Source organism: Fopius arisanus, unplaced genomic scaffold (assembly GCF_000806365.1).
Source record: "Fopius arisanus strain USDA-PBARC FA_bdor unplaced genomic scaffold, ASM80636v1 scaffold00002, whole genome shotgun sequence".
Taxonomy (NCBI): Eukaryota; Metazoa; Arthropoda; class Insecta; order Hymenoptera; family Braconidae; genus Fopius; species Fopius arisanus.
In genome coordinates, this window is record NW_011887741.1 from 2,683,465 (window position 1) to 2,705,631 (window position 22,167).

The window sequence follows — 22,167 nt, forward strand, 5'->3', positions numbered from 1 at the left end:
TCCCCCAGAATTGAACCGCTACTTTAGTCAATCCTCTTTGATATTCTTCCACGCAGCGGAAAACGGGTGAAAAAAAAAAGTAAGTTTTAAGTCGGGAAAGAATGCGCAAAATCGCTCCCCTGATCGTTCAATTTTTTTCTAAACCAATACGAATTAATTACATTGACGATCCAACGGGAAAATAATCCCCAGAACTGGGGAAAAATATTATCATCCAGATTCCTATATTTATTAGAGCCAGATTTTACAACGGCCAATATACTGACACAACTGCTGAGAACTGCATTTTCTACTAGCAAATTGAACACTTACAAGTGCTTGTCAAAATTATGGATTTACTTGGATCCATTCTCAACTCCATGGAAAAACCTCCGACATTCAGTGATAAACAGAAAGCGTTAATCAAGAGTGAGTTAAATCGTCATAACCTTTTCCGTCTGCATTAATTTAAATATTTCAAATATTAAATAATATTTTCAAATAATAGAGCAACGAGAAGAACAAGAAAAACGACAAAAAGCAGAAGCCGACAAACTCAAACAGTTTCGTGAACAAGTATTTATTTCATCTTTCCATTGAATGCCCTTGGTCGTTTTTATTGAGATGCTACAATATTTATATTATTTTAGATTGAACAGAAAATTAATAAATTTCTCAAGGATGAAAAGCTGAAGGAATATAAATTCGCACCGATGGAGAAAGTTTACAGAACAATTGTGTAAGCGTCTCCTTACATTAAAAAAACAATAGATTATTAATTTGTTTCAACTTCGATTAATTGATTTTTTTTCAATGATCAATATTCGCTAAAGCGCTAATTCGCCATGAACTAGACATTATTAAAGTAGGATGATTTTTCTCTTCATATCATCAATATAATTAAATTATAGGCATGATGTTGCGGAAGTAGCTAGCGTGTGGGCCTACTCGTTTGGCGAAGAAGGCATCGACAGGCATATTATGATATTCAAAAGGGAGTACGCCCCATCAGAGGACCAGTTGAACGCTCTTCGTAAGGGTGAAGAATGGAGCCTAGAGATTGCCAAAAAATTGCAAATGGATAGAGAGAGACAGATTAAAGAGGATGCTGAATGCATTAAAAATCGTAAGCGAAAGAATGACTTTGTGCCGAATTTCAACTACAAGGACAAGTACGAGCACTTGATTGGAAAGGAATCAGCACTTGAGGCCGCAAGGAAGACTGTATCTAGTAGTAGTTACGGTGTTGGTGAGTTGAAAACGAAAAATAATTTATCCTCCATATCGGCCTTAATCGTAATCATAATCATAATCATCAATCTTTACATTTTTCTAGTTCCCAGTGAAAACAAAAAAGATCAACGAAGTATAGAGCAAACTTTAGCTGATATTAGAGCCAAAAAGAGAAAAATCGAAGCAGCGAATGAGCAGACAGAAATGAAAGGATAATTCGCTTAAATATTTTGCCTGTCAATAATTTTTTCAGTATTTTTCAAAGATAATTAACCCATTGTACATATTTATAAGTAGATTGTATTTCCAAAAAACCATTACCCTGCACAAATACTTCCCCTGGAATTTATTAATAACGATAATTAATTGAATTATAATTTAAGGTTATTTACAACAATTGATAATATACAAATTAATAATTATAAGTATTCCGTAATTGAATACTTTGTAACAGAGGTTCTCGGCGTTGGCTTTGGTTTATTAGCAGGAATCGGATCAAAGACAATTTGTTGTTTCAACTCAATAAGCTTTTTAAAATCTTGCCCCGTTGTACTATTATAAAGCTCCAGACCTCGTTCAATAATCACATCACGAACGTAGATAGCATTATCCTGAATTAATTTCCTCTGTAATAAAATTCAATGAAATTGGTATCGTGAAATTATATTACCATGATAGTCTCTAATTGCTTCACTAAGGCATTAAATCTCCCCCTAAAAAAAATCTTTTTAACCTCTTCAGTCTAACTCTTAAAACTATTAAAACTAATTAATAAATTGAGAGAAAAATAGTTCGGGGAGTTTGAGTATTTTTCTCAACAAATCATTGAAATTAATTAAAAAAAAAAAAAATGCGCAATACATTACCTCCTGTTTAAATTTCATATTATTCAATGAAGTCACTAGATGTTGTACTTGGGCCTTCATCACCAGAACCAGAACATTATCAATGGTATAAATCAATTCAGGAATAGCAACACTAAGGCAATCTTGTAACAAGCTCACATACAACTTGGCGAAGGCAATGGTATTGCTTGTTAACGACAACCAGTAGTCACCAGTAAGGCAGCCCTTGAGCACAGGAATTCCCATATCATCCAGCTCACACATCAGTTTTTGGAGGCTCGGGTAGTTGTGAAGATTAGAAGGTCTCCAACTGTCCTCTCCAGCTCTAACTTTAACAGCATCAAGATACTTCTCCCCAGCATCCTGCAGGGCTCTGGCAAGGGGAACTCTCAGTTGTCCATCAAGCTGATATCTAAGATCTATTCCCAATTGGATCAGCTGATCGCAGTGACTTCTTACAACTCCAATGCATTCAACAAGAGTACCAAGGGTAACTTGAGGAATAAACAATTGTTTAATCAAATGTGATGTCAAATGTTTGACCTCCTGGCTGGACCATACAATGAGACTCGATGTGCAGTTGGTCGCTTCAGGGAATAGCTTGAGAAATTCCCTCGCCATCTCCACGATATTGCTAAAGGCTATTGCACTGAGTTGTTTGACGTAGGGAATTGTTGCTCCCTCTCGTTTAACCCGTTTCAATCTAGCTTTTAATGCTACGTTACAAAGTTGAAGATATAACTGACAGGCTTGAACACTTCTATCGAGTTGGATGAGAAGCCTAACTGCACGTCGTGCTGATCTCAGTCCACCCCCCTGTAAAGATCTAGCTTCAGCACTGAGTTCTAGCTCTCGTGTAAGCACATCTACTAGACGAACTCCACGTTCTTCAATCTGTAATTAGAGCCATTGAAATGTTGTTTTTAATTTTATCACAAAAAATAATGAAAAAGTTATTCGTTACTTTCTATGGGTTTATTTCAAACCTTAGTCGTGATTTGGACAATGGCTTGGGTTGGCTGTGACTCTTGGAGGAAATTTTTTGCTTTTTCTAGAAGAGTATAGGCTTCATCGAAATGCCGTTGAGCCATGCAAGAGTCAAGATCCTCTGTGACCTCAAGCAGCCAATCAGGAAGGGATTCTAGGCTCTCAGGTGCATCTCCATCGTCAATTGGAGTGTTGGAATCTAGAGAGAGAGACCTGGAAGGAACAATGGTGGTGTCCTTGACTGGCTCTTGGACATCTGATTCCGATTTGTGGTTTTCCTGGGTAAGACGAGCACGTTTCGTATGCTCACATTTTTCGAGCCATTCCTTTTTGCTGGTAGCTGTCGGACACTGGAAGACTCTGGTATCGGGAAAAGCGAGAAGTTTAAAGGCCAACTTTACGGAGCCCAGGTCCCGAACGTTGACAATTGCAAGGCTTTGAAGATTGTATACTGTCTGCATTTTGTAGCGAGGAGGGCCTCGGCGACCCCCTGTTGCCAACCATGAAGCAATCATGAGAACATCATTGAAGAGATATGCATGGATTCGTTTCAATGGTGTGCCATCGAGTGGATCAAGCTCCAGAAGAGATCCCTCATGGTGGCAAATACGTCCGGGAGTTTCCACCAGACTCATTGCACCTTCAACATTCTCAAGTAGCTGTAACAATTTCAGTTTCTGCTCCTCCTCCTTAGATACAATCGTATTTTCATTTTCCTGATGATATCCGAGTGTATCATCAAAAATGGGACCAGTGGTAGTTCTGCTGGATCCCAATGTGCTCAAAAGTGATCTCTGTTCTCCCAATAGTTGAGACAACTGATACATCTCGCTCTCGAGATGGGATATCTCTTTGGCCGTCTCAATAAACTGCATATAATTCTGGTAAACATTTCGCTTCAATTGAGCTGATGTATCATCAGCCAATTCTTGAATTCGCGCTCTTTGTTTGCGAAGCTCATCAGCACCCACACACTGAGCACTCAGTTCTTTAACAACTGAAATTTCCAATGATGACCATATTTCTTTACTCAATTTACTTTCTTAATTTTTCTTAATTTTTTAAAATAAAATATACCTCAATTGTTAAATAATTATAAAAAAAAATTCCAATGCATGATTAAGGATTTTCCATAGTGATTAAGTATATAAACTTACATTTGTCGTGATTGAACTCCTCTGAAGCAAAACTCTTAGCCAAGGAATCTGTCATGTTTATTAATTACTCGAAAAACTTTCCGATTTTGTATGTTGTATGAATGCAAGTAATTACATGACTCAGGTTAGGCTCAATAAAACCTAGCACGCTTATATAGTTACGTCCCACCTCCAATCATTGTTGATTAATTATAATTGATGAACTGTTCATTTCACAAAAATGAAGCATAATAGATATTTAATGAATTTTGCCAAAGACTTTCATTGAAGCGAATAAATAGGCCTACACTTTGCTATTTGTGTAATATTTAATGTGTCCATGAAAATACTCAGCCACTATATATTCGCTATTTCATCGATGCATAAATATCCTTTTTCAGTTTCAGTAAAAAAAAGCATGGACTTGAAAGTGTTATGGCGGAGAGCATGTAAAAAGTGTCATGGGCGGGAAGCTGAAGGATGCGTTCTCATGTGAACATTCATGAAGACGGGATACGCGTATTTGAGTTGATTTGCGTCGATTTTACTGGATTTTTTTCTTCTTGGATTTCGTTAAGGATTAATTTCACTTCATTGGCGGTTGAATGTTTCTCACAGTGAAAATTTTTGGGGAAAACTCAGACGGACGATGTAATTTGCCATAGAATACAGCTAGTTTTACACCTTAATATTAATTAGGAGGGAAAAGATGAATTTTTAAAGTCGAGTGAATTACTTGTAGATCATTGACCGGTTCAATGTTCCCCACTTATTTTCCACCCTTTAGCACTTTGAATGTCCTCGATTTCCCTCCTCTCCCCCCACTCTATCACTACCTCTACAATGCCGTTATCGACACTCAGCTTCGTGCTCTGCCTTATTCACGGGTACGGCGTTTGATTGATTCTCGTAACCGACGCTCCGAAATTTCCCTGTTGAATTTTTACCCGTAAAGCGCTGCTCATCTCCCTCCCCTATAATCTCTGATTCGATACTCTCGCAGCCGCCATTTTGATTTCTTTCGATTTTTTTCAATTCGATTTTTGAGCCGTAGCCATTATGCTCTCCTTTTATATATAGAGAGAAGAGAGACAGAGAGAGATATAGAGAGACTAGAGAGAGAGAAAGAGAAGATAGAAAGGAAGGATAGTACAGACAATCGCCACGATCTATCGTCCATCCAGAAAGCATCAGTCTGCCCCGTTGACGGACAGGGGCAAGGGGTTAAAAAACCCTACGTTGGGAAAATACTTACGTTACTTACCATTACTTACCACTATTACAGCAATTATCAATTTATCTTCGAAATTATTGCGACAGTTTGATAAATTTTTATTGTTTCGTTAGTGGAAAAATTCTTTCATAACTGGTAGTTTATTTGTTTGTGGGGATAATTCACGAGTATAACCAAAGCAATTGCTCCTTACCGTATTGCCCCGGTTTTTCGTGAAGGGCATGGGCGTGCATGTGTCGTTCTGTTCAGTAAGATTCTTAATGGCAGATTGTGGTTGAGGTATGTGGAAAAGCAATATTTTCACTATTTCATTGAATAATTTGGCTATTGAATCTTGAAGGATTCTTTAATGATTTGGTAGTATTAATATTTTTTCAACAAGTGTATCATTATATTTTTGAAATCGATTCGTGAAGGCTAAAATGCGAAATTCTTTTGCATGGATTTAACTGAAGACTTCAATGATTATGTTAATAATTATTTTTATTCTTACTAGTGGTGGATAGATTTGGTGAATATTGAGATTAAATAGTATGTATAAATTCAGTATTATGTATTTTTCTGTATTTTTTGAAAATTTTTCTCATCTTCAGGATTATTCAGTGACGTTGGGTATTATGAAGAGGATTTGAACGATTAATCACGATCACGATGATTTCCGGTGCTCAAAGTGTTTTTATTTTCATAAACAATTGTTTGGCATCGTTCTTCTACACTTTGTATTCGCAAGTGAGTAAATATGATAATAATAGAAGAGCGTAGTTGATACTAATAAGATGATGCATCAGGGATTTTCAGATAACAATATGGAGCATCAAGGGACTATTAACAATTTATTGAAGAGATATAAATCATAGAAGAGGATTAAGATTTTTTTTTTTCAACAATTAATTGATATTGATGGACAATGGATTCTCCACCGTCGTGCTCACTTAGTGTTACCGGAGCACTCAGTGATTTTGGCAGCAGTGGACTTGGTGGATCTATATCGAGTGATTCTGTTAGAGCCCAACTTGCTATAGAGATGCAGGAGAGTGATATTGAGTCAAAATCTCTATCACAAGATTCATTCGACTACTCGGACGGTATGTGTCATCAGAACTTCAATACCCTTAAAAAAGGTCCAGGTTGGGCAGATTTGGAGCCAAAACTCTCGGTGGAAGATGTTGCTATAAAGCCACCTCCAGAGTTCCAAGACAGTCCATCTCCTCCGGATTCGGTTAGTTCAAATCTTCCACTGCTGCATTACCGTATTGGAAAAATAAAAATTCCCTCGTGGATTGACGAGCTGGCAGACTCTCTTATCAACCAAATGATTTCCGAAGCCCTTGCCCTCACTTGTCGTGTTTCATGGCCAGAAAGTGAGCTCACTCCGCCTCGACCTAGCCCTAACCCTAGCTCCTGTTCAGGGCCCAGTTCTGGTCTCGGTTTCGGTCTCGGTCTTGGTCTCGGTCTCGGTCTCGGTCTCGGTCTCGGTCCGGGCCCAGACCCTGGCCCTAGCCCTGATTCTAGTTCGGGCACTGGCACTGGCACTGGTAATTTGCCGATGACCCCCTATCTTCACCATCAAACAGCGTCAAAACAACGTTTCTGGGCATCTGAAATGTTACCGTCTTCCTCATCACGACAAGCTAGCACTGCCACTATAACAATTACCCCTTACAATACCCTGAACCGTCCCAATTCGAGATGTTCGCTGGCTTCTTCTCGCTTATCCTCATCTCACAATTCTATAAACACCTCGGGCCTGTGTAAAGCCGACGACAGTAGCTTCATCACCTCAGCAATGTCCCACGATGTTCTAACAACATGTGAAATAAGCGATATGTACAATGTTCCCTTCGATTCAGACATTTATACCGTGCCAATTGACGTTGTTCGACCTCTTCATGGACTTCGCACACCTCAACGTCCAAAACGCCATCGTCACCACAGAAAGCGAAGAAGAAATGTTTCAGCGAGTTCTCAGAGCGAGCTTGAGGCTCACATTCAACAGGCAAGACACTACTGTGGCAAACCGCGTGCCATAACCCATGTGATCAAGTCCCAGAGACTCTTGGCTGAGGTGTGTTGTAACGAAAATGCAAATGGAAAACGCCACAGTGTTCCAGGTACATCAGGGCGCCATCGGGCCCCAGCTAATGAGCACAATAACATTGGAGAACCTATTCACATGACCCTCCATGAGGTGAGACAGTATCTGGAGACACTGTATTCAAGCTCAAGTGATTCTAGTGAAAATAAAATCAAGCGTGAGAAATTACCCAGTCAAACGCCCATTCATCTTGGCATGGCGAAGGCCCTCAGTGTAAATAATAATAATAATAACAATAATAACAATAATAATAATAATAACAATAACAATAATAATAATAATCGATATAGTAATCCTCATACGGATTCTTCCACTGATACTCCACTCTCAAATAAAACCACCAACGGACTGATTAATAATATCAATAATAATGGAAATGGACATGGAAACGGAAATGGAAGAAAGCATAAAAAGAGTGGATTGATGGTTAATAAGCAGAATAAGAAGAGGGAGGAAGGGGGCAAGGAAGGTGGCAAGGGCGAAATAGAGAGGGACAAAATGAAAAAGAGTCAGAGAAATTTTTCGTTGAATTTAAAGCAAACGTTGTGCAATATATTTAGATTTAGAAGGCTTGGATCGCCAGAGAATTTCGGCGACAAGAGGAATAGTATTGTACAGGGAGAAATAGTAGAGGAAGAAGAAGGGGAAAATGAAGGGATTGGAATAATTAATAATAATGGTTGTAGTGGTGGTGGTGGTGGTGGTGGTGGTGCTGGTGGTGGTGGTGGTGGTGGTGGTGGTTGTGCTGGTGCTGGTGCTGGTGGTGCTGGAGAAGTTGGAGGAGAGGCAAAGATGCCATTTTTTAAGAGGGCTTTACCGCCGCTCCCCAGGAGTAATGGGAGTAATGAAAGTGGTATCGGCCATGTGGAACAGGGGGAGGATGCTTTGACGTCGATTGGAGATAAAGGGCTCCGAGAGTCACCGGCTTCGGTGCAGCAGGTTAGCCCTGCCAGGGAGGAGGAATTACCTCCAGAGGATACCAGTATGGACTTTGCCGCGAGCATTGAGAAGGTCAAAGATGTAAGTATTGTGTATATGTTTATTGTTTCGCCAGTTAGCAATAAAAATGTGTATTTTTACTTTTTTTTCAGTATGGCTGGTACTGGGGGCCAATGTCCGGGGAGGCGGCTGAAAAAATTCTATCGAATGAGCCCGATGGTTCATTCATCGTGAGAGATAGCAGTGATGATCATTATATATTTTCGCTGTCATTCCGATTAAATAGCTGTGTCAGACATGTGCGAATAGAACATGATCAAGGTAAGATTTTTTTTTGTAAATCTATTCATTCTAATAGAAAAGGAATAAAAATATTTTATTTCCATAGGTAATTTCAGTTTCGGCAGTTGTACCAAATTCAAATCACACACTATAGTTGATTTCATTGAGAATGCAGTGGAGCACTCGCGAAGCGGTCGCTACTTATTTTTTCTCCATCGTCGACCTGTACTGGGTCCAATGAGAGTTCAATTGTTGCATCCAGTTTCAAGATTCAAACAGGTTCAGTCATTGCAACATACTTGTCGATTTGTCATCCTCAAAATGGTCCGGAGAGATCTCATTTCCACTCTGCCATTACCGCGCAGACTTATTGACTACTTGAGTACACCTCATTACTATAGTGAACAATTGGCCGAACAGGATGATCGAGCTGAATCACCAGTTAGCTCCTCTACTGGTGAATTAGAGAAGATTTGTTTTACACCCCAAGGTTTATCGTGAGAGGTATTTATACCTCACAATCAACTTGTAATATCATTTTTAATTATTAGCTCATCAATCGTGGATCTCTCGAATTAAAATCCTGCACCATATCATTGTATCATTGGGAAAGTGGTGAAAGGAGATGAGATTGTTTTCTTTCATGTTTATTTTTTGAATTTTCGATTTTTACTATTCCTAATAATAATAATACTACGTTAAAAAACATATTCACTCCAAATCTCCATTTACCATTTTGCTACTGATATCTTTTTTTTCCTTTGTTTACTCTGAGTTTTATTGCGAGTCTACAGTGAACCAGTTTGAACAACGAGTGCTGCTACGATTAGACAGCAAAATGCAGCTGGATGAATTTTACTAGACTAATAGTAAAGTAATGGTTCTATCGTTTGCTCTTTCGCTGAGCAATGACAATTTAGGAAAAAAATGTAAAAATGAGAATTCCATTCACACAATAATTTGCTGACAAAAAAAATACGGAAAATTAAGATGAAGAAAACCAAAATCAAGTCATGGAGAAGAAATAACAATACGCTTGTCACATCTTTTATGAAGAAAAATAAAATCATGTTGAAAAAATAATGTCCGACAAATGATGAGTGAGGATGCGAGACAAGCTAAAATAGGCAATAAAATTGCCTAGCAACTGAAAATAAACCACATGAATGAATGTCAGGCCTTATGGTGTGATCATTCGAATTAATGGACTTATATCGTGACTGTGATGCTTGTTTACCAAGCCAAGCAAAATTATCAATTTGTAATACAGCTAATCTTTTATTCAATCATTTTATACGTTCTACCATTGTTCGAATTGGTACTTGAATTGATGGTGCAATGTAGCAAGACAATTTATAACCAGTGAAATTGCTTTGTCCTTTACTTCTAATTTTATTTGAAAATTGTGGAAAATTCTGCTTTGTGTTCTATTCAAGACACAAGAGGGAACATTTTATTGTTGTTTTTTTTTTTTCTTCATTCATTCGATAATTTGAGAAATCCATTTTTTTTTTCTAGGAATTCTTATATTTCTTACTTTTATAAAACATGAATAGACAGATAGGGATTGATCGGAATCAATTGGAAAGTGACGAGTTATAACTTCAATTGCAATCGGTGAATAAAAGTGGTGGGACGTAATTAGTCGATTCTTTCGTTTGGTAACCCTTCGCCATCCTTCACCTCCCGTTTCGTAGTTGCACGCGCCGGGTGGTGTAGCGACACTTTGACGTTTTTCAGTCGGGCCACAAAGTAAAAATTTTATTATGCCACTGTAAACAACTTTTCACTTGTTCGTAATGATTTTTTCATTGGCAAATGATGAAAGGTTAATGAATCCTTTTTTGGAAAAAAGAAGAAAATAATGAACAAAAGAAAAATGAAACGTTCCCTCAAGCATCCTTTTAAAAACTTCTAGGATAATTAAATAACTCTGCTATGAATTGATTAAATCGGGTAAATCACTTTCCTAAAATATCATTCCTTTTACCATAACTCAAAAACCAAATAAACGAGCGAAATTTACATGAATAACTCTCTCCTTAACTTTAAATTTTTCGGCAAAACAAGATACTGCATGAGTGCTCCCTGATAAAGAAATGTAATATTTACGTTTCACCACTGCATACGCTCGCTAGTTGATTCATAGTTAATTGTTAGGAACTGTGTAATTTAAGTTATACGAGATGTATCGGTATACATACCAACTGTTGTTGATTGTTACACGGAATATGCTAGTCATTAATAATTACGTTTAGGATTTGAACTCGAAACGGATCATCCTCCTCCGTTATGGTTACTGAGACCATCTACAACGCAAAAAAAAGCTTCATGTTCATCCTCGAGTGCATTCTCATACAAGATTTCAAGTTACATGCTATTGTAGAAAGTGAGAAAGAGAGAGAATATATTTCTAAGTAATGCATTATAGGGCTTCTCTTTTGTTTTTTCTCATTGATAATAACTGTGGAGTGATTGATTGGTTCGAGGTTCGTATCTTAAATCACACGCATAGAAAAGTCATGTAGACATATACTACATATGACTTTTTTTAGATTTTCCCATTGAGATGAAATACAATAGTATTTTGTAAGAAAATCTATGGAAGGCTCTTGCAGAATATGCCTATCGGATCTCTTCATATGTGATATTTCTCTACAGTATTTTCTTTATTCCAATAAGGAGAATGTGTTAATGAAACTCTCTTCCAATTTTACATACATCTGTTATGTACGCAACTTGTACCATTAAAATAATTTTTTTTTTCTTTTAACCGAATGACTTGATTCTTTATTATTGATTAGATTTAATTTACAAAAGTCGAATGGTCTTCCCAATATGTTGTCAAAATATATTTCTCATATATATCTCTGCTCGACTTAAAAAATGAAAAAAAAAAAAAAAATTTTTTTATTACTGAGAAACTTTCATTACCAAGTTCAATTGCTAATTAAGGTTCATTCCAACAAATGAATGAGCGTTAAGTGAGCAGTCACTTATATTCCATATTAAAACAATAAAAATTAGTTACCCGCTGCGTTATCATCACTTTACAGTTTATAATTACGTTGTTTTTTTGGTTGGTTTTCGAATCAATAATTACGGGTCAGGGTGGCACAGCGACACTAATTAATTTACCTAAATTTGATGATGATTAACACTTCAAGGATTATTTTTTTATCATATAATTATATATAATTATTTATTTTTATTTATATTATTATTTTTTCGCTGTAAAAACGCATTCACACAATTAATGGCCAAAACCAGTTCAATTGTTAGAGAGGAAAATAAAGGAAGATAATGAACAATTCAATTCACCACCAAAAGATTGAGGAGATTTCGATGACTTACACAGAACTAATATAATCAGAATTATATTATGCTGAAACCCATAGGAGGTAGTGGAAGAAATATTAACTGATGAATTTCCAATAGAGTTTCCCCATGGGTATATGAAAATGATAATTTTTAATTTTTTATGAATAACCGAATAACATGCTTGTGTATATAAAAATCAAATCAGCGTAAATACTAATTAAGAGAGAAAAATTCTTGGTGATGAGTCGGCAAAAATGGAATTTTTTTTCAGTTGGCTTTATAGCTAAACTCTAGAAAAATTTGATGAAATATCAAGATTGACATTAGTATGGGAAAATGTGATTGATTGAGACTATTGATTGCCATAAACCGGATATAGATTATTGATTGAATTTGATTGACTATTTAAATGGAGTATTGCGCCATTTAGATATACAAAAAAAAATGAGCAGCTGAAATTGGTTTAGTGAGAAAATTATGCGTGTAGAGAATAACGTTGTTTCTAATCTATTAATTGGACAAAAAAAGGTCTTATTTCCTTTTTTCATTACTCGATTTTACTCGATTTTATAAATTACTATCCATTGGATATTAATATTGATGGGCAAGAGATATAACAGACTCTAAATTTAGTTTTCATTAATAACAATAAACAATAAAAACTAAACGAAGTAAATGCATAAAATTTAATTAAACATCAATAAACAGTATACATTTCCATCCAGAATGAACAATACTGCGATAAGAGAGACAGATAGCGAGGGCTGGTGAGAGGGAGGGAGGAAGAGAGAGAGGGGCTAGGCAATGTCAATGGCAAATAAATGAATGAACAAATAGTCGAGTACATAAGTATTAGCAAAGGTGAACCACAAGTATGTAAAGTCAACTCTTATAATTAATTGATTTCATTGTATTAACGAAAAATGAGGATTGTAAGTTTAATATATAGCCATGTAGTTGAATAACAACGTTTGTACTGCAATGTTGACAATGAAATACATTTTTGAGACTAAATGAAAACATATCAATAACCTAAAAGTCTTTATCTCTCCTTGATTTGAATATCTACCCATTGACAATGGTGATTCGAAGAAAGCCGCCAAGGCTGTTTCGTTATGTTTTCTGGGTTTCGGTGAATTTCCAATGAATGATATGAGCGGTATACATTGCGCACGGTGTCTCTGTCGTTTCATTAGGTCCAACTACGTCAATTCACCAGCTTTATAAACGTTACGAAACCACTTGATCCCCATCGTCTATATCAATCGCACAGATTCTAATAGTAAATTGTTGCAAAGCTTCCATACTACCATAGTCGTTACTGTGTTTTCTCATTTATTAATTTGCTCATCGTTCCAGTGCACATTTATAGAAGCACTTGGGGGATAATTATCCTAAAAATGATTAACCATAAAAAGTTGAACGTTTGAATATTGAAATTAAAAGAAAGAGAGGCATTTGAAAAAGGGACAATCAATGATATGATGATTATTATGGATATGCAAGCAATTTCCGGCATGTTCAGTGTCATTACTATTGCCGCTTGTTTCATCCTAAAAATTCCACAACTATGGAATCTTATGGTGGTCAAGTCAGCAGCTCAGATTCCACTATCGGGTCTTGCCCTCGAGCTCATCAGGTTCTTCATTTTTAATAACAACTATTATATCTCAAGAATAATTTATGTTATTTTTAATTGTAAGATCTTATTTTTCATTACAGTTATACTGTGATGGCGAGCTACAACTACATTAATGGCTATGCACTAATGTCGTACTTGGAATATCCGGTGATTCTCGTTCAACAATTGGTTCTTATTTATTTTGTTCTGAAATATCGAAATCAAATCAACACAACTTCAATATTGTTCGCAACTTGTTACTTCCTCCTGAGTATCTGTATTTTTATTCAAGTTATTCCTAAAGCTGTTTTTACATTTTTAACAGTGAGTTGGTTAATAATGACAAAGTTATAAACAAAACAGACAAAACAAAAAAGAATGCTGTCGTATTTTGATTATTCTACTTTTACAGCCCATGTGCACACCTATCTCTGTGTCCAGTAAAATTGTTCAACTGGTTGCAATTTTTCGTGCGAAAAATGCGGAATCTGTGTCATTATTGACATGGTGTATCTCTGCATTCACCAATATGAGTATGCTCTACGCATCAATTAATTTTTCCATTACTTCAGATGGATGAAAATATATTAATTCCAAATTTTTTTTTTCAATTTTATAGCAAGGATATTTACCATTTGGGTGGATTCTGCTGATTACTTACTTTTAGCAAACTTCATAATATCGACGTTGTTAAGCTCGAGCATAATGTTCTTAGCAATGTATTACAAATATCGTCGGAAACAGAATTGAAGGGAAATTTTATGATACAAATGCTGTATTAAATTTAAATCTTTAATGCATTCACTAAAGTATATCTCCACTTAATGTATTTCAATTTCATGAATAACAATTATACGTATTGTAAAATATAATATGCTTTTGTTGTCTTAATTCTCGCCGTCTTTATTCAATCCAATTCATTCTATTCTATTTTCAAAGAAGAGCGTCAATGAAGAATTTTCGTTTCAGTGCATTGGTAGCATTGGCCCACGATACGTCAAGTACTCAAGTAGTTAATTGTGCAACAACCTTCAAATACTCAATGAAATGTAGGCCACTTTATTATTTCCCGTTAAACTTTTCATGACATGAATAAGTTACTAACATAATCAAATAAATAACACTATTGTAATGGCTGGTTCAGCATTGAGACGTCTCATGGCCGAGTATAAACGTAAATATGATAATCATTTGAATATTCATCGGGCACATTTTTTTTATTGTTCCAACATATGTTTATTATTATTCCTCTTGGTAAATAAATAAACTTTACTCATGTTTGTACTCTAATTTACAGAATTAACCTTAAATCCACCGGAGGGTATTGTTGCAGGACCAATTAATGAAGAAAATTTCTTCGAGTGGGAAGCACTCATTACGTATGTAATTAATAATCCACAATGCTGTACACTTTTGTATTCTTTTCTCAATTTATCCTTTTTTATTATTCCGACTGGTCCATATCTACTCTCATATACAAAAAAATGATAATGAATTTCTGAATTTATCAACAGGTTTATTATTTTTTTTTTAGAGGGCCGGAAGGTACATGTTTTGAGGGCGGTGTATTTCCAGCAAAATTGATATTTCCTCCAGATTATCCTTTGAGTCCTCCGAAAATGCAGTTCACTTGCGAAATGTTTCATCCAAACAGTAAGGAAAAAAAAATGTGATTTTTACACGTCAAAAACATCATCCTCAAGGATGGAAAAAACAATTTTTTCTTTCTTTTTCAATGTAGTCTACGCCGATGGCAGAGTATGCATTAGCATTCTGCATGCTCCTGGTGATGACCCCATGGGCTATGAGAGCAGTGCAGAGAGATGGAGTCCGGTTCAGAGTGTGGAAAAAATTCTACTGAGCGTGGTAAGCATGCTGGCCGAGCCAAATGATGAGAGCGGTGCTAACGTAGATGCTGCTAAAATGTGGCGTGAAGATAGAGCTGAATTTGAGAAAATAGCACAAAAACTTGTACGCAAGACACTCGGCATTCCAATATGAATTGTATATCAAGGAAAACTAATGATATTGCATATGAAATACACTCTCCTTATGCATCACCTAATTATGAAAGAATTAACCTCTGGATTCCGTCTACTGTCTTAAATTTATGTGGTTAAAAAACTTGAGAAAGGAATTCTGGAAAATTTTCGTAAATTTAACTCTGTCCATTTTAATTATTCGTACATTCTCCTATTTTCACCATTATTCCATACTGAAGAATAATTATAGCAAGTCATATACGACTGAAGAAAAATGAAAAATATTATTATCAGTTACAAAAAATCATTTATTTGCGAAAATAATAATAATACAATATTATTCAATACAACTTCTCCTTTACACTTTAAAATTGATTGCCAGAAAATTATGGATTTCCAACATAAATTTACTCTCTTTCAGTGGCTCATTTATTTGTATGTAAATTAATAAAAAGAAAAATTGAATATTAATCAAGGAAAAATGGAAAAATTTTCATTCAAAAAACTCATTCTTTCTCCTGGCATTTCCTAAAATATCACTTGACGGTCGCGATATAATTCCGTTACCTCTCTGTACACATAGATTGTCCTCTTCTCTTTTACATTGGCCTATTCACCATCTACATTGAGAGACAGATAAAATCCTAATCCTCGTTGACAAAACGACAATATAATTTGAAGATAATAAATACAACATTGATAAAATTTATTACCTCTTATCACGCTAAAATAGGTTGTCTCTTGTTTGCAATCCTTATATTATTGCACAAAATAGTGATAATTATTGATTTATCAATTGGTTTGGTCTTCTATTAAAACGATTAAAAGATAATTGATCACATTATTAACTGTACTAATTCATGATGATAGGGAGGTAATCGAGAGCAATGTTATACTCTATCTCTACGTTCTTCCAGTCCATTGCAGATTTATCTTTAGAAATTGTAGCACTTGAAATCACAACTAAAATGGCCAGTATCCTAATCACCTTATACATAGACATTAATTCATTCAATTTTTGTAGTTTTACGATTTTTCAGTTGCTAATTACAATAGAGTTAAAATATGGTATGTCTTTGGCCAGCACGACATCAGAAATTCATTTAAATCTCCTGTTATTATTTCGGTACATAAAATAAAGTTGCATAATGCTCAGCGAACACTCAGTTTTAATGTGTCCTTTGTTTCACTTGAAGGAAGCTCATACAAATCAATAGCACGAATTGATGTTCAATACTTGAATGATTTTAATTGATAGAGGGAAATCTAAACGTAACGATGAAACCTTTATTTATACACGACGATTTTTCAATATATCATATATTTATTATTGATGTGTATGTACATTGTATAATGCACAGAATATAATTTGACAGACAACTACGTATGTCGTAGTATATATAATTATAATTGGTCAAAATAAATCTTGCAATGAACGATCAATTGAAATTTGCCAAATAATATTCTTCACTCTTTCCCTTTATCTATAATTTTTCATATGATTTTTATTTATTGGAGAATTTTTTCAAAGTTTAGGAAAATTTTCTATATTGCAATGGATGAGACAAATAGTCTCCGGTTCACTCGAAAGAGATATTAGTGAAAAATAATAGTATAATGAGATGATTTAATGGAGAAGTACAAATTTTTACAGCACCACAATTCTACCGGAGTTCGTTGATTAATACAACCCCATATAATAAATAAATTCCATAAATCTTTCTACATAACTGCTACATGGAAAAGTGTAGAATCGTACTCACTCGCATGATACGGCCAATTACACGTTATTAAAACAAAAAGTGTGTTCGTTAAAAAATTCATACAGCTGTATATATGCATTGTTTTACATAATAGGTATCGATAAATATATTGGATATGATTTTCGGTTAAACGTTAGTCAAGCACCTGAAAATGGTAAAATAATAATAATAATAATAATAATATCTGATCATTTTCCCACCTCGAGTTTATTGGTTTTATTTTTTCCTGTTGTGTCAATAGTCGTGTCGAGTTAGTGACGTGATTCTTCGTCTTGGGTGTTGTTTAGGGGTGGTGTAGCTGGTGTTGGATCGTCGTTGAACATCGGGTTCTTCACCTCAACCTCTCCTGCCTTACGAAAAATAACATTGACCAGCTCAGGAGGAGATGATAATTCGATTAAGAAGTTATTGAATGATTTTTAACTTACAGGCGCTAGACCTGGACACTCGTACACTGTATAATCACCTTCTTCATTTTCTTCATCGCTCTCAGCTTCAGAGACTGATCCAGGATCACGAGATGCAGCTGATCTGCAAAATATTTATTGGCTAATATTGTTTTAACCGTTTATATATATATTGAATCAACTGATAAATAGGATTACTTTTCCATGGCAATTATCTGTTGCTTTTGGTGTTGAAAATGATACATCTGGGCAGAATGGGCCAGTCGTTGGTCACCGGATGGCGACACATCTTTATTGGGGCCTGTCACTCCATAAGCGGGGTAGTCTATGTCTGCAGCTGCTTTAACATTCCGCTGCAGTCTATGAGAATTAAAATTTTCCCTCGTCATAAGTACCAACGAGTGGTCACCAGGTATTTTACCATAATGTTTCTCACGATTTCTCATCTGGGAAGTGATACTACATTCTTCCCAAATTCGAAAACTTGAAAATCACTACGGAAAAAGACTATCCGGGCTGCGGCCTGTGGCCTGCTATGCGAAGTTCAACTGCACACGAGAGAAAAACCCCATCCCAACAGCCCGGAAATAGATTATTGCTGATTAACAGTTAAATTAAATATGTATATTAATAATTATCCCACCTGCACCAGGTTAAACTAATGAGAACGAGTGCGAACATTGCAGCAGCACTGCATCCAGCGACAATAGCTAAAAAAAAAATTGTCCATTAGTGATTTTGAATGAATTTGATATTCAGAGTAATTTTTTTGGTTAATTTAACTTTTTTCATCACACGAATGAGGTGTAATAACATTGATTACTCACCAATGAAGTACACGTCATTGTTGACGTTGCTCCTGGTGAATGTAATAATGGGTGCTTTTCCTGATCGTCTGTGAGGCTCAGGTATGATCTCTATGACTCGATTTTCTTTTTCTTCGTTCTTCACGTCATTAAAATTCCTCCCAGATTGATAAATAATTGATTCTATTTGCGATTTAATGTTTGCATCAGTGTTACTCAGTGGAGATTGTTCACTCCTTGCATCATCATCGCTAACAGTTGTAGGATGCTCTTCCCTCCGTGTCACATGATCCACCTTTTCCCAATATCGAGGATCATTTGGCTTGGCTGCGAATGAGTTTGTAAGTTCTTGGGTCTTGGGTTCTCCAAAATGATATGTAAACTCAGTTAATACATCATTTGGAGTTACTTTTTTAGGAGGAATATAATATTTCTGAGTGTACAATGTCAATAATTGATTCTGTAATTTTTCAAGAGAGCTCTTCATTTTCTCTTTTTCAGAATCATTTGGATCAGGGAGACTTAGCCTCAGAGGATAGCTCGGGGAGTCTTGGAATAACAATTTGCCACGTTCACTAATTCTGCCTTCTGGAAAGGCCATCTTGATCTTGGGGTATTCGTAAATTTCAGGCGGTTCCAAATTGACGTTTAGGTAGGGACGAATTGGTGATTTTGCTGAGTAGGGAATGGAGTTGTAGTCAGAAAGTGAATTTAAGTAATCCTCTCTGCTCTTCTCCAGCAATTTGAGAATGCTAGGGTGATCCACCAAGGCATCCAAGATTTGCCGTTCGCGTTCTTGGTAAATGTCATCCTCATAAGCCTGGATATGACGATAAGAAGGTGGCGCATGGTCTCGACGGAATAGACGAGGGCGCGATTGGGAGGCTAGGTAACGCTCTATCTGCTTTAGCCTTAGATTTGTCGTTGACGATTCTGAATCAACGTCTACGGTGATAAAGTGATGAAATAATTTATAAGTCGTTAATTATAACTGTAAAAATTATGATTAGTAGTGGCGATTAGGCTCGGTATAATTTGTTCAACGAGAATCCATGAAGAATATTAGAATAAAAATGAGTATACACAATGCTCGAAACAGTATAATGGGACAATGTGAGATAGCTGAGTTTATTAATCGTTAAAGGCGCAGTGGTATTATCGTTTTACTCGACTGGTGAAAACATGAAAAACTTACCCTGATAATATTCAAGTTCACCGGTGGTAATATTGATCAATAGACACAAATTAATAACCAAAAATCGGAACGTTGGAGGATCGAATTTCATCCTCGCAAATCCAAATTCCAGATATCCAAATGCGTCTACAGCTGGTTGAATTCACGGGTTTTATCACCAATACGTACGCGTATCATTCATAGTGGATGGTATTTGGGAGGACCTGCGCGTTCAGGAGTCTCCTCAACAAAATGGGTAAATCAATACGGTAAAATACCCTCATGCACACCTTACACATTACTTTTATTATTATTACTGTATAGTTTTTTCATTATTCAATTTTGTGTACAATTGCCGTATGAGTTGAAAGGTTATATCGATTCCGTAATAAGAGAAGCAATCACTCACATTTGGGTGGTTTTATTTTGTTTTTTTTTTTAAAGATTTAGGAAATGAGTAAATGTATAGACACGCAATGTCCAGCGTGCAATAGGTAAAGCTGACGAGTGCTTGTGTATTTCAATGTTTTTGCAGCTGTTAGAAGAGACTTGTCGTTGATTGATTCAGTGAGAGTAACGGAACTTGACTGATAAGCGGTGATAGGAGCAAACTGTTGGCTTGACGAGTTGACGGTAATTATGAATATTGTTATGAATCATGTCATAAAAGAAGTTTTTATTGGCAGTGTCTAGAGACACGGTGTATGGCAATTGCCATACGCCTTTTCCATTAGGCACGAGATTACTGCGCACTCCGTGCGCCGAATTCGAGTTTCGACTTCGGATTCGAATTGACCGATAAGGAATCAGTCTTACGAGTTCCGACTCTGGCGAACTTCATTTACGTATCTCTGCTTTCATGATTAGGTTAAATTAATTAGGTTAAATGATTAGGTTAGGTTAAAACGTGGAAAAAGTAAAAATCACGCCCCGAGGGCTAATCACCCTTATTACGGTTCATAATGAGGGTGAATAAGCTATCAGGGCGTGATTTTTAATTTTTATCACTTTTTGACCAAATGGCACTTGTCAAATTTCAAAAAAAAATTCACCATTCACGCAATAATGAAAATTCCAGGAAAAGGTGAATGGATCTGAGTTACGGAGGCCCCCGCGAGTCATGATAAGCGCGAACTAGCCTTCGGGACGTGATTTTTAATTTTTTTCACTTTTTTACCAAATGGCACTTGGAAAATTTCCAAAAAAATTCACCATTCACGCAATAATGAAAAAAACACATGAAATTTCCACAGCACGCCACAAACCCATCCTCACCATTTTATTTTCCACGAAATTAACACTCTCCACTGACAAATTCGAACCCAAAAAATATCCACCAGGACCACACTGATCTCTTGCTAAAAACCCTGAAATTCTCACAACACGACACCGACCCACACTCACGATTTTTTTCTCCGGATATCAACACCGTCCACTGATGATTTTCGGTTTCCACGAAGCAATATTGCACCAACAACAATGTCGTTATCAATCGAGTATGTTATTAATACTACGTCGTATCCACTCCCCCACAAAAAACCGGGAAAAAGTCTCATTTTTCTCACGATTTGCCGCCTAATAAAATGGCGGCAAAAATCCGGAAATTTTGGCGGTTTAGCAAACACGTATGAAATTCTTTGTTGCCGGTCCCGCGTCGTTCTTAACAGACGCAGGCGCATTCGCTTGGAGTGTCTGCGCATGGCAATGCCCGTAGCCTCTTGTGCGCATGCGTGGGGTCTCCAATGCCCCACCATCTTCTGACGTGGTCCATTGTTCCCTCGCTTTTCGGTGAGCGAGGTGCCCGGCTACTTTCAGTGCGTGAAATAGACATTATAATACGCGGATCGTTAAACAAAACCGCCGGTGTTGACGACAAACGTGTAGAAAACCGAGGGAAATAACGTATTTAGTGAATCTTGCAGTGAGCTTGTGATGAGACAAAGGATGTTGGGGGGCATTTGGATTATTGGAAGTGTGTGACGAAAAAAATTCCAAGGACTCGTTTTCAGTGCGCGGAATCTATTTTCGAGTTTAATAAAAGATTTTGTAGTGTTGGTGTGTTTCTTTTTTGGTGTTGTGTGATTTTTTTTTGGTGTTGTGAGTGTTTTTGGAGGATCGACGCGCTGCGAAAGGCCGACGACATCGAGGTAATTAAATTTCGATTAATGCCACTGTAATACAATACTGATTAACTGTTTTTAATATTGAACATTTATTATTCCAGATCGCGTTGAAGAATCGAGAGATGAAAACAGAGCTCTTGTTTTCGTCCAACGCCGGTGAGTCATTTCAAATTTACCAATTCGTTCATTCTACGATTTTCGCTTGTTATTCCCTGAGAAAAATCCAGCAGGCGAGCTGTG

At 36.4% G+C, this 22,167-nt stretch overlaps 6 protein-coding genes across 9 annotated transcripts; 4 read left to right on the forward strand and 2 right to left on the reverse strand.

Annotated features, from left to right (window-relative positions):
- The first annotated feature begins 61 nt into the window (after nt 1-61).
- On the forward strand, nt 62-1,545 carry LOC105267762 (sperm-associated antigen 7 homolog). Of its 2 annotated transcripts, XM_011306849.1 has the most exons (6): nt 62-79; nt 236-408; nt 488-555; nt 630-718; nt 891-1,228; nt 1,316-1,545. In XM_011306849.1, the coding sequence occupies exons 2-6, from the start codon at nt 330-332 to the stop codon at nt 1,426-1,428; spliced, it is 687 nt and encodes a 228-aa protein (XP_011305151.1). In that variant the 5' UTR covers nt 62-79; nt 236-329; the 3' UTR covers nt 1,429-1,545. The 2 variants fall into 2 exon arrangements, with proteins under 2 accessions (XP_011305151.1, XP_011305141.1); XM_011306839.1 differs by lacking the exon at nt 62-79 and having other exon boundaries at nt 87-408.
- Exo84 (exocyst 84) lies at nt 1,493-4,733 on the reverse strand. Of its 2 annotated transcripts, XM_011306827.1 has the most exons (5): nt 4,202-4,733; nt 3,044-4,041; nt 2,221-2,951; nt 2,079-2,132; nt 1,748-1,838 (listed from the first exon to the last, which is right to left on the reverse strand). In XM_011306827.1, the coding sequence occupies exons 1-4, from the start codon at nt 4,254-4,256 to the stop codon at nt 2,114-2,116; spliced, it is 1,803 nt and encodes a 600-aa protein (XP_011305129.1). In that variant the 5' UTR covers nt 4,257-4,733; the 3' UTR covers nt 1,748-1,838; nt 2,079-2,113. The 2 variants fall into 2 exon arrangements, with proteins under 2 accessions (XP_011305120.1, XP_011305129.1); XM_011306818.1 differs by having other exon boundaries at nt 1,493-1,838; nt 2,079-2,951; nt 4,202-4,724.
- A 654-nt stretch (nt 4,734-5,387) lies between these two features.
- Socs16D (Suppressor of Cytokine Signaling at 16D) lies at nt 5,388-13,496 on the forward strand. Its single transcript, XM_011306874.1, has 7 exons — nt 5,388-5,693; nt 6,008-6,143; nt 6,203-8,197; nt 8,282-8,529; nt 8,601-8,769; nt 8,837-12,983; nt 13,411-13,496. Exons 3-6 carry the CDS (start codon nt 6,322-6,324, stop codon nt 9,229-9,231), a joined length of 2,688 nt encoding a protein of 895 aa, XP_011305176.1. The 5' UTR covers nt 5,388-5,693; nt 6,008-6,143; nt 6,203-6,321; the 3' UTR covers nt 9,232-12,983; nt 13,411-13,496.
- LOC105267773 (PQ-loop repeat-containing protein 3) lies at nt 13,043-14,544 on the forward strand. The gene is made up of 4 exons (XM_011306862.1): nt 13,043-13,690; nt 13,774-13,996; nt 14,085-14,205; nt 14,292-14,544. The coding sequence occupies exons 1-4, from the start codon at nt 13,533-13,535 to the stop codon at nt 14,420-14,422; spliced, it is 633 nt and encodes a 210-aa protein (XP_011305164.1). The 5' UTR covers nt 13,043-13,532; the 3' UTR covers nt 14,423-14,544.
- Nucleotides 14,545-14,657: 113 nt separating this feature from the next.
- Nucleotides 14,658-16,125, forward strand: Ubc7 (ubiquitin conjugating enzyme 7). Its single transcript, XM_011306908.1, has 4 exons — nt 14,658-14,846; nt 14,970-15,051; nt 15,207-15,325; nt 15,414-16,125. The coding sequence occupies exons 1-4, from the start codon at nt 14,804-14,806 to the stop codon at nt 15,671-15,673; spliced, it is 504 nt and encodes a 167-aa protein (XP_011305210.1). The 5' UTR covers nt 14,658-14,803; the 3' UTR covers nt 15,674-16,125.
- LOC105267787 (uncharacterized) lies at nt 15,942-21,345 on the reverse strand. Of its 2 annotated transcripts, XM_011306895.1 has the most exons (7): nt 21,080-21,345; nt 19,826-20,044; nt 18,652-19,575; nt 18,468-18,534; nt 18,023-18,184; nt 17,846-17,948; nt 15,942-17,767 (listed from the first exon to the last, which is right to left on the reverse strand). In XM_011306895.1, exons 2-7 carry the CDS (start codon nt 19,914-19,916, stop codon nt 17,669-17,671), a joined length of 1,446 nt encoding a protein of 481 aa, XP_011305197.1. In that variant the 5' UTR covers nt 19,917-20,044; nt 21,080-21,345; the 3' UTR covers nt 15,942-17,668. The 2 variants fall into 2 exon arrangements, with proteins under 2 accessions (XP_011305197.1, XP_011305189.1); XM_011306887.1 differs by lacking the exon at nt 21,080-21,345 and having other exon boundaries at nt 19,826-20,655.
- Between the last annotated feature and the right edge of the window lie 822 nt (nt 21,346-22,167).

Bases quoted from the DNA above. Each gene is read 5' to 3' on its own strand.
- Ubc7 (XM_011306908.1), top strand. From the start codon at position 14,804: ATGGCTGGTTCAGCATTGAGACGTCTCATGGCCGAGTATAAAC. The intron at 14,847-14,969 runs GTAAATATGATA...TCTAATTTACAG, and splicing joins TCTCATGGCCGAGTATAAAC to AATTAACCTTAAATCCACCG. The intron at 15,052-15,206 runs GTATGTAATTAA...TTTTTTTTTTAG, and splicing joins GAGTGGGAAGCACTCATTAC to AGGGCCGGAAGGTACATGTT.
- LOC105267773 (XM_011306862.1), top strand. From the start codon at position 13,533: ATGATGATTATTATGGATATGCAAGCAATTTCCGGCATGTTCAGTGTC. The intron at 13,691-13,773 runs GTTCTTCATTTT...TTTTCATTACAG, and splicing joins CTTGCCCTCGAGCTCATCAG to TTATACTGTGATGGCGAGCT. The intron at 14,206-14,291 runs GTATGCTCTACG...TCAATTTTATAG, and splicing joins CTCTGCATTCACCAATATGA to CAAGGATATTTACCATTTGG.
- Socs16D (XM_011306874.1), top strand. From the start codon at position 6,322: ATGGATTCTCCACCGTCGTGCTCACTTAGTGTTACCGGAGCACTCAGT. The intron at 8,530-8,600 runs GTAAGTATTGTG...CTTTTTTTTCAG, and splicing joins GCATTGAGAAGGTCAAAGAT to TATGGCTGGTACTGGGGGCC. The intron at 8,770-8,836 runs GTAAGATTTTTT...TTATTTCCATAG, and splicing joins GCGAATAGAACATGATCAAG to GTAATTTCAGTTTCGGCAGT.
- LOC105267787 (XM_011306895.1), bottom strand. From the start codon at position 19,916: ATGAAATTCGATCCTCCAACGTTCCGATTTTTGGTTATTAATTTGTGT. The intron at 19,576-19,825 runs GTAAGTTTTTCA...TTATCACCGTAG, and splicing joins TGAACTTGAATATTATCAGG to ACGTTGATTCAGAATCGTCA. The intron at 17,949-18,022 runs GTAATCCTATTT...AATATTTTGCAG, and splicing joins CAGATAATTGCCATGGAAAA to ATCAGCTGCATCTCGTGATC.
- Exo84 (XM_011306818.1), bottom strand. From the start codon at position 4,256: ATGACAGATTCCTTGGCTAAGAGTTTTGCTTCAGAGGAGTTCAATCAC. The intron at 4,042-4,201 runs GTAAGTTTATAT...TGGAAATTTCAG, and splicing joins GGAGTTCAATCACGACAAAT to TTGTTAAAGAACTGAGTGCT. The intron at 1,839-2,078 runs GTAATGTATTGC...ATTTTATTACAG, and splicing joins ATATGAAATTTAAACAGGAG to AGGAAATTAATTCAGGATAA.
- LOC105267762 (XM_011306849.1), top strand. From the start codon at position 330: ATGGATTTACTTGGATCCATTCTCAACTCCATGGAAAAACCTCCGACA. The intron at 409-487 runs GTGAGTTAAATC...TTCAAATAATAG, and splicing joins ACAGAAAGCGTTAATCAAGA to AGCAACGAGAAGAACAAGAA. The intron at 719-890 runs GTAAGCGTCTCC...ATTAAATTATAG, and splicing joins AAAGTTTACAGAACAATTGT to GCATGATGTTGCGGAAGTAG.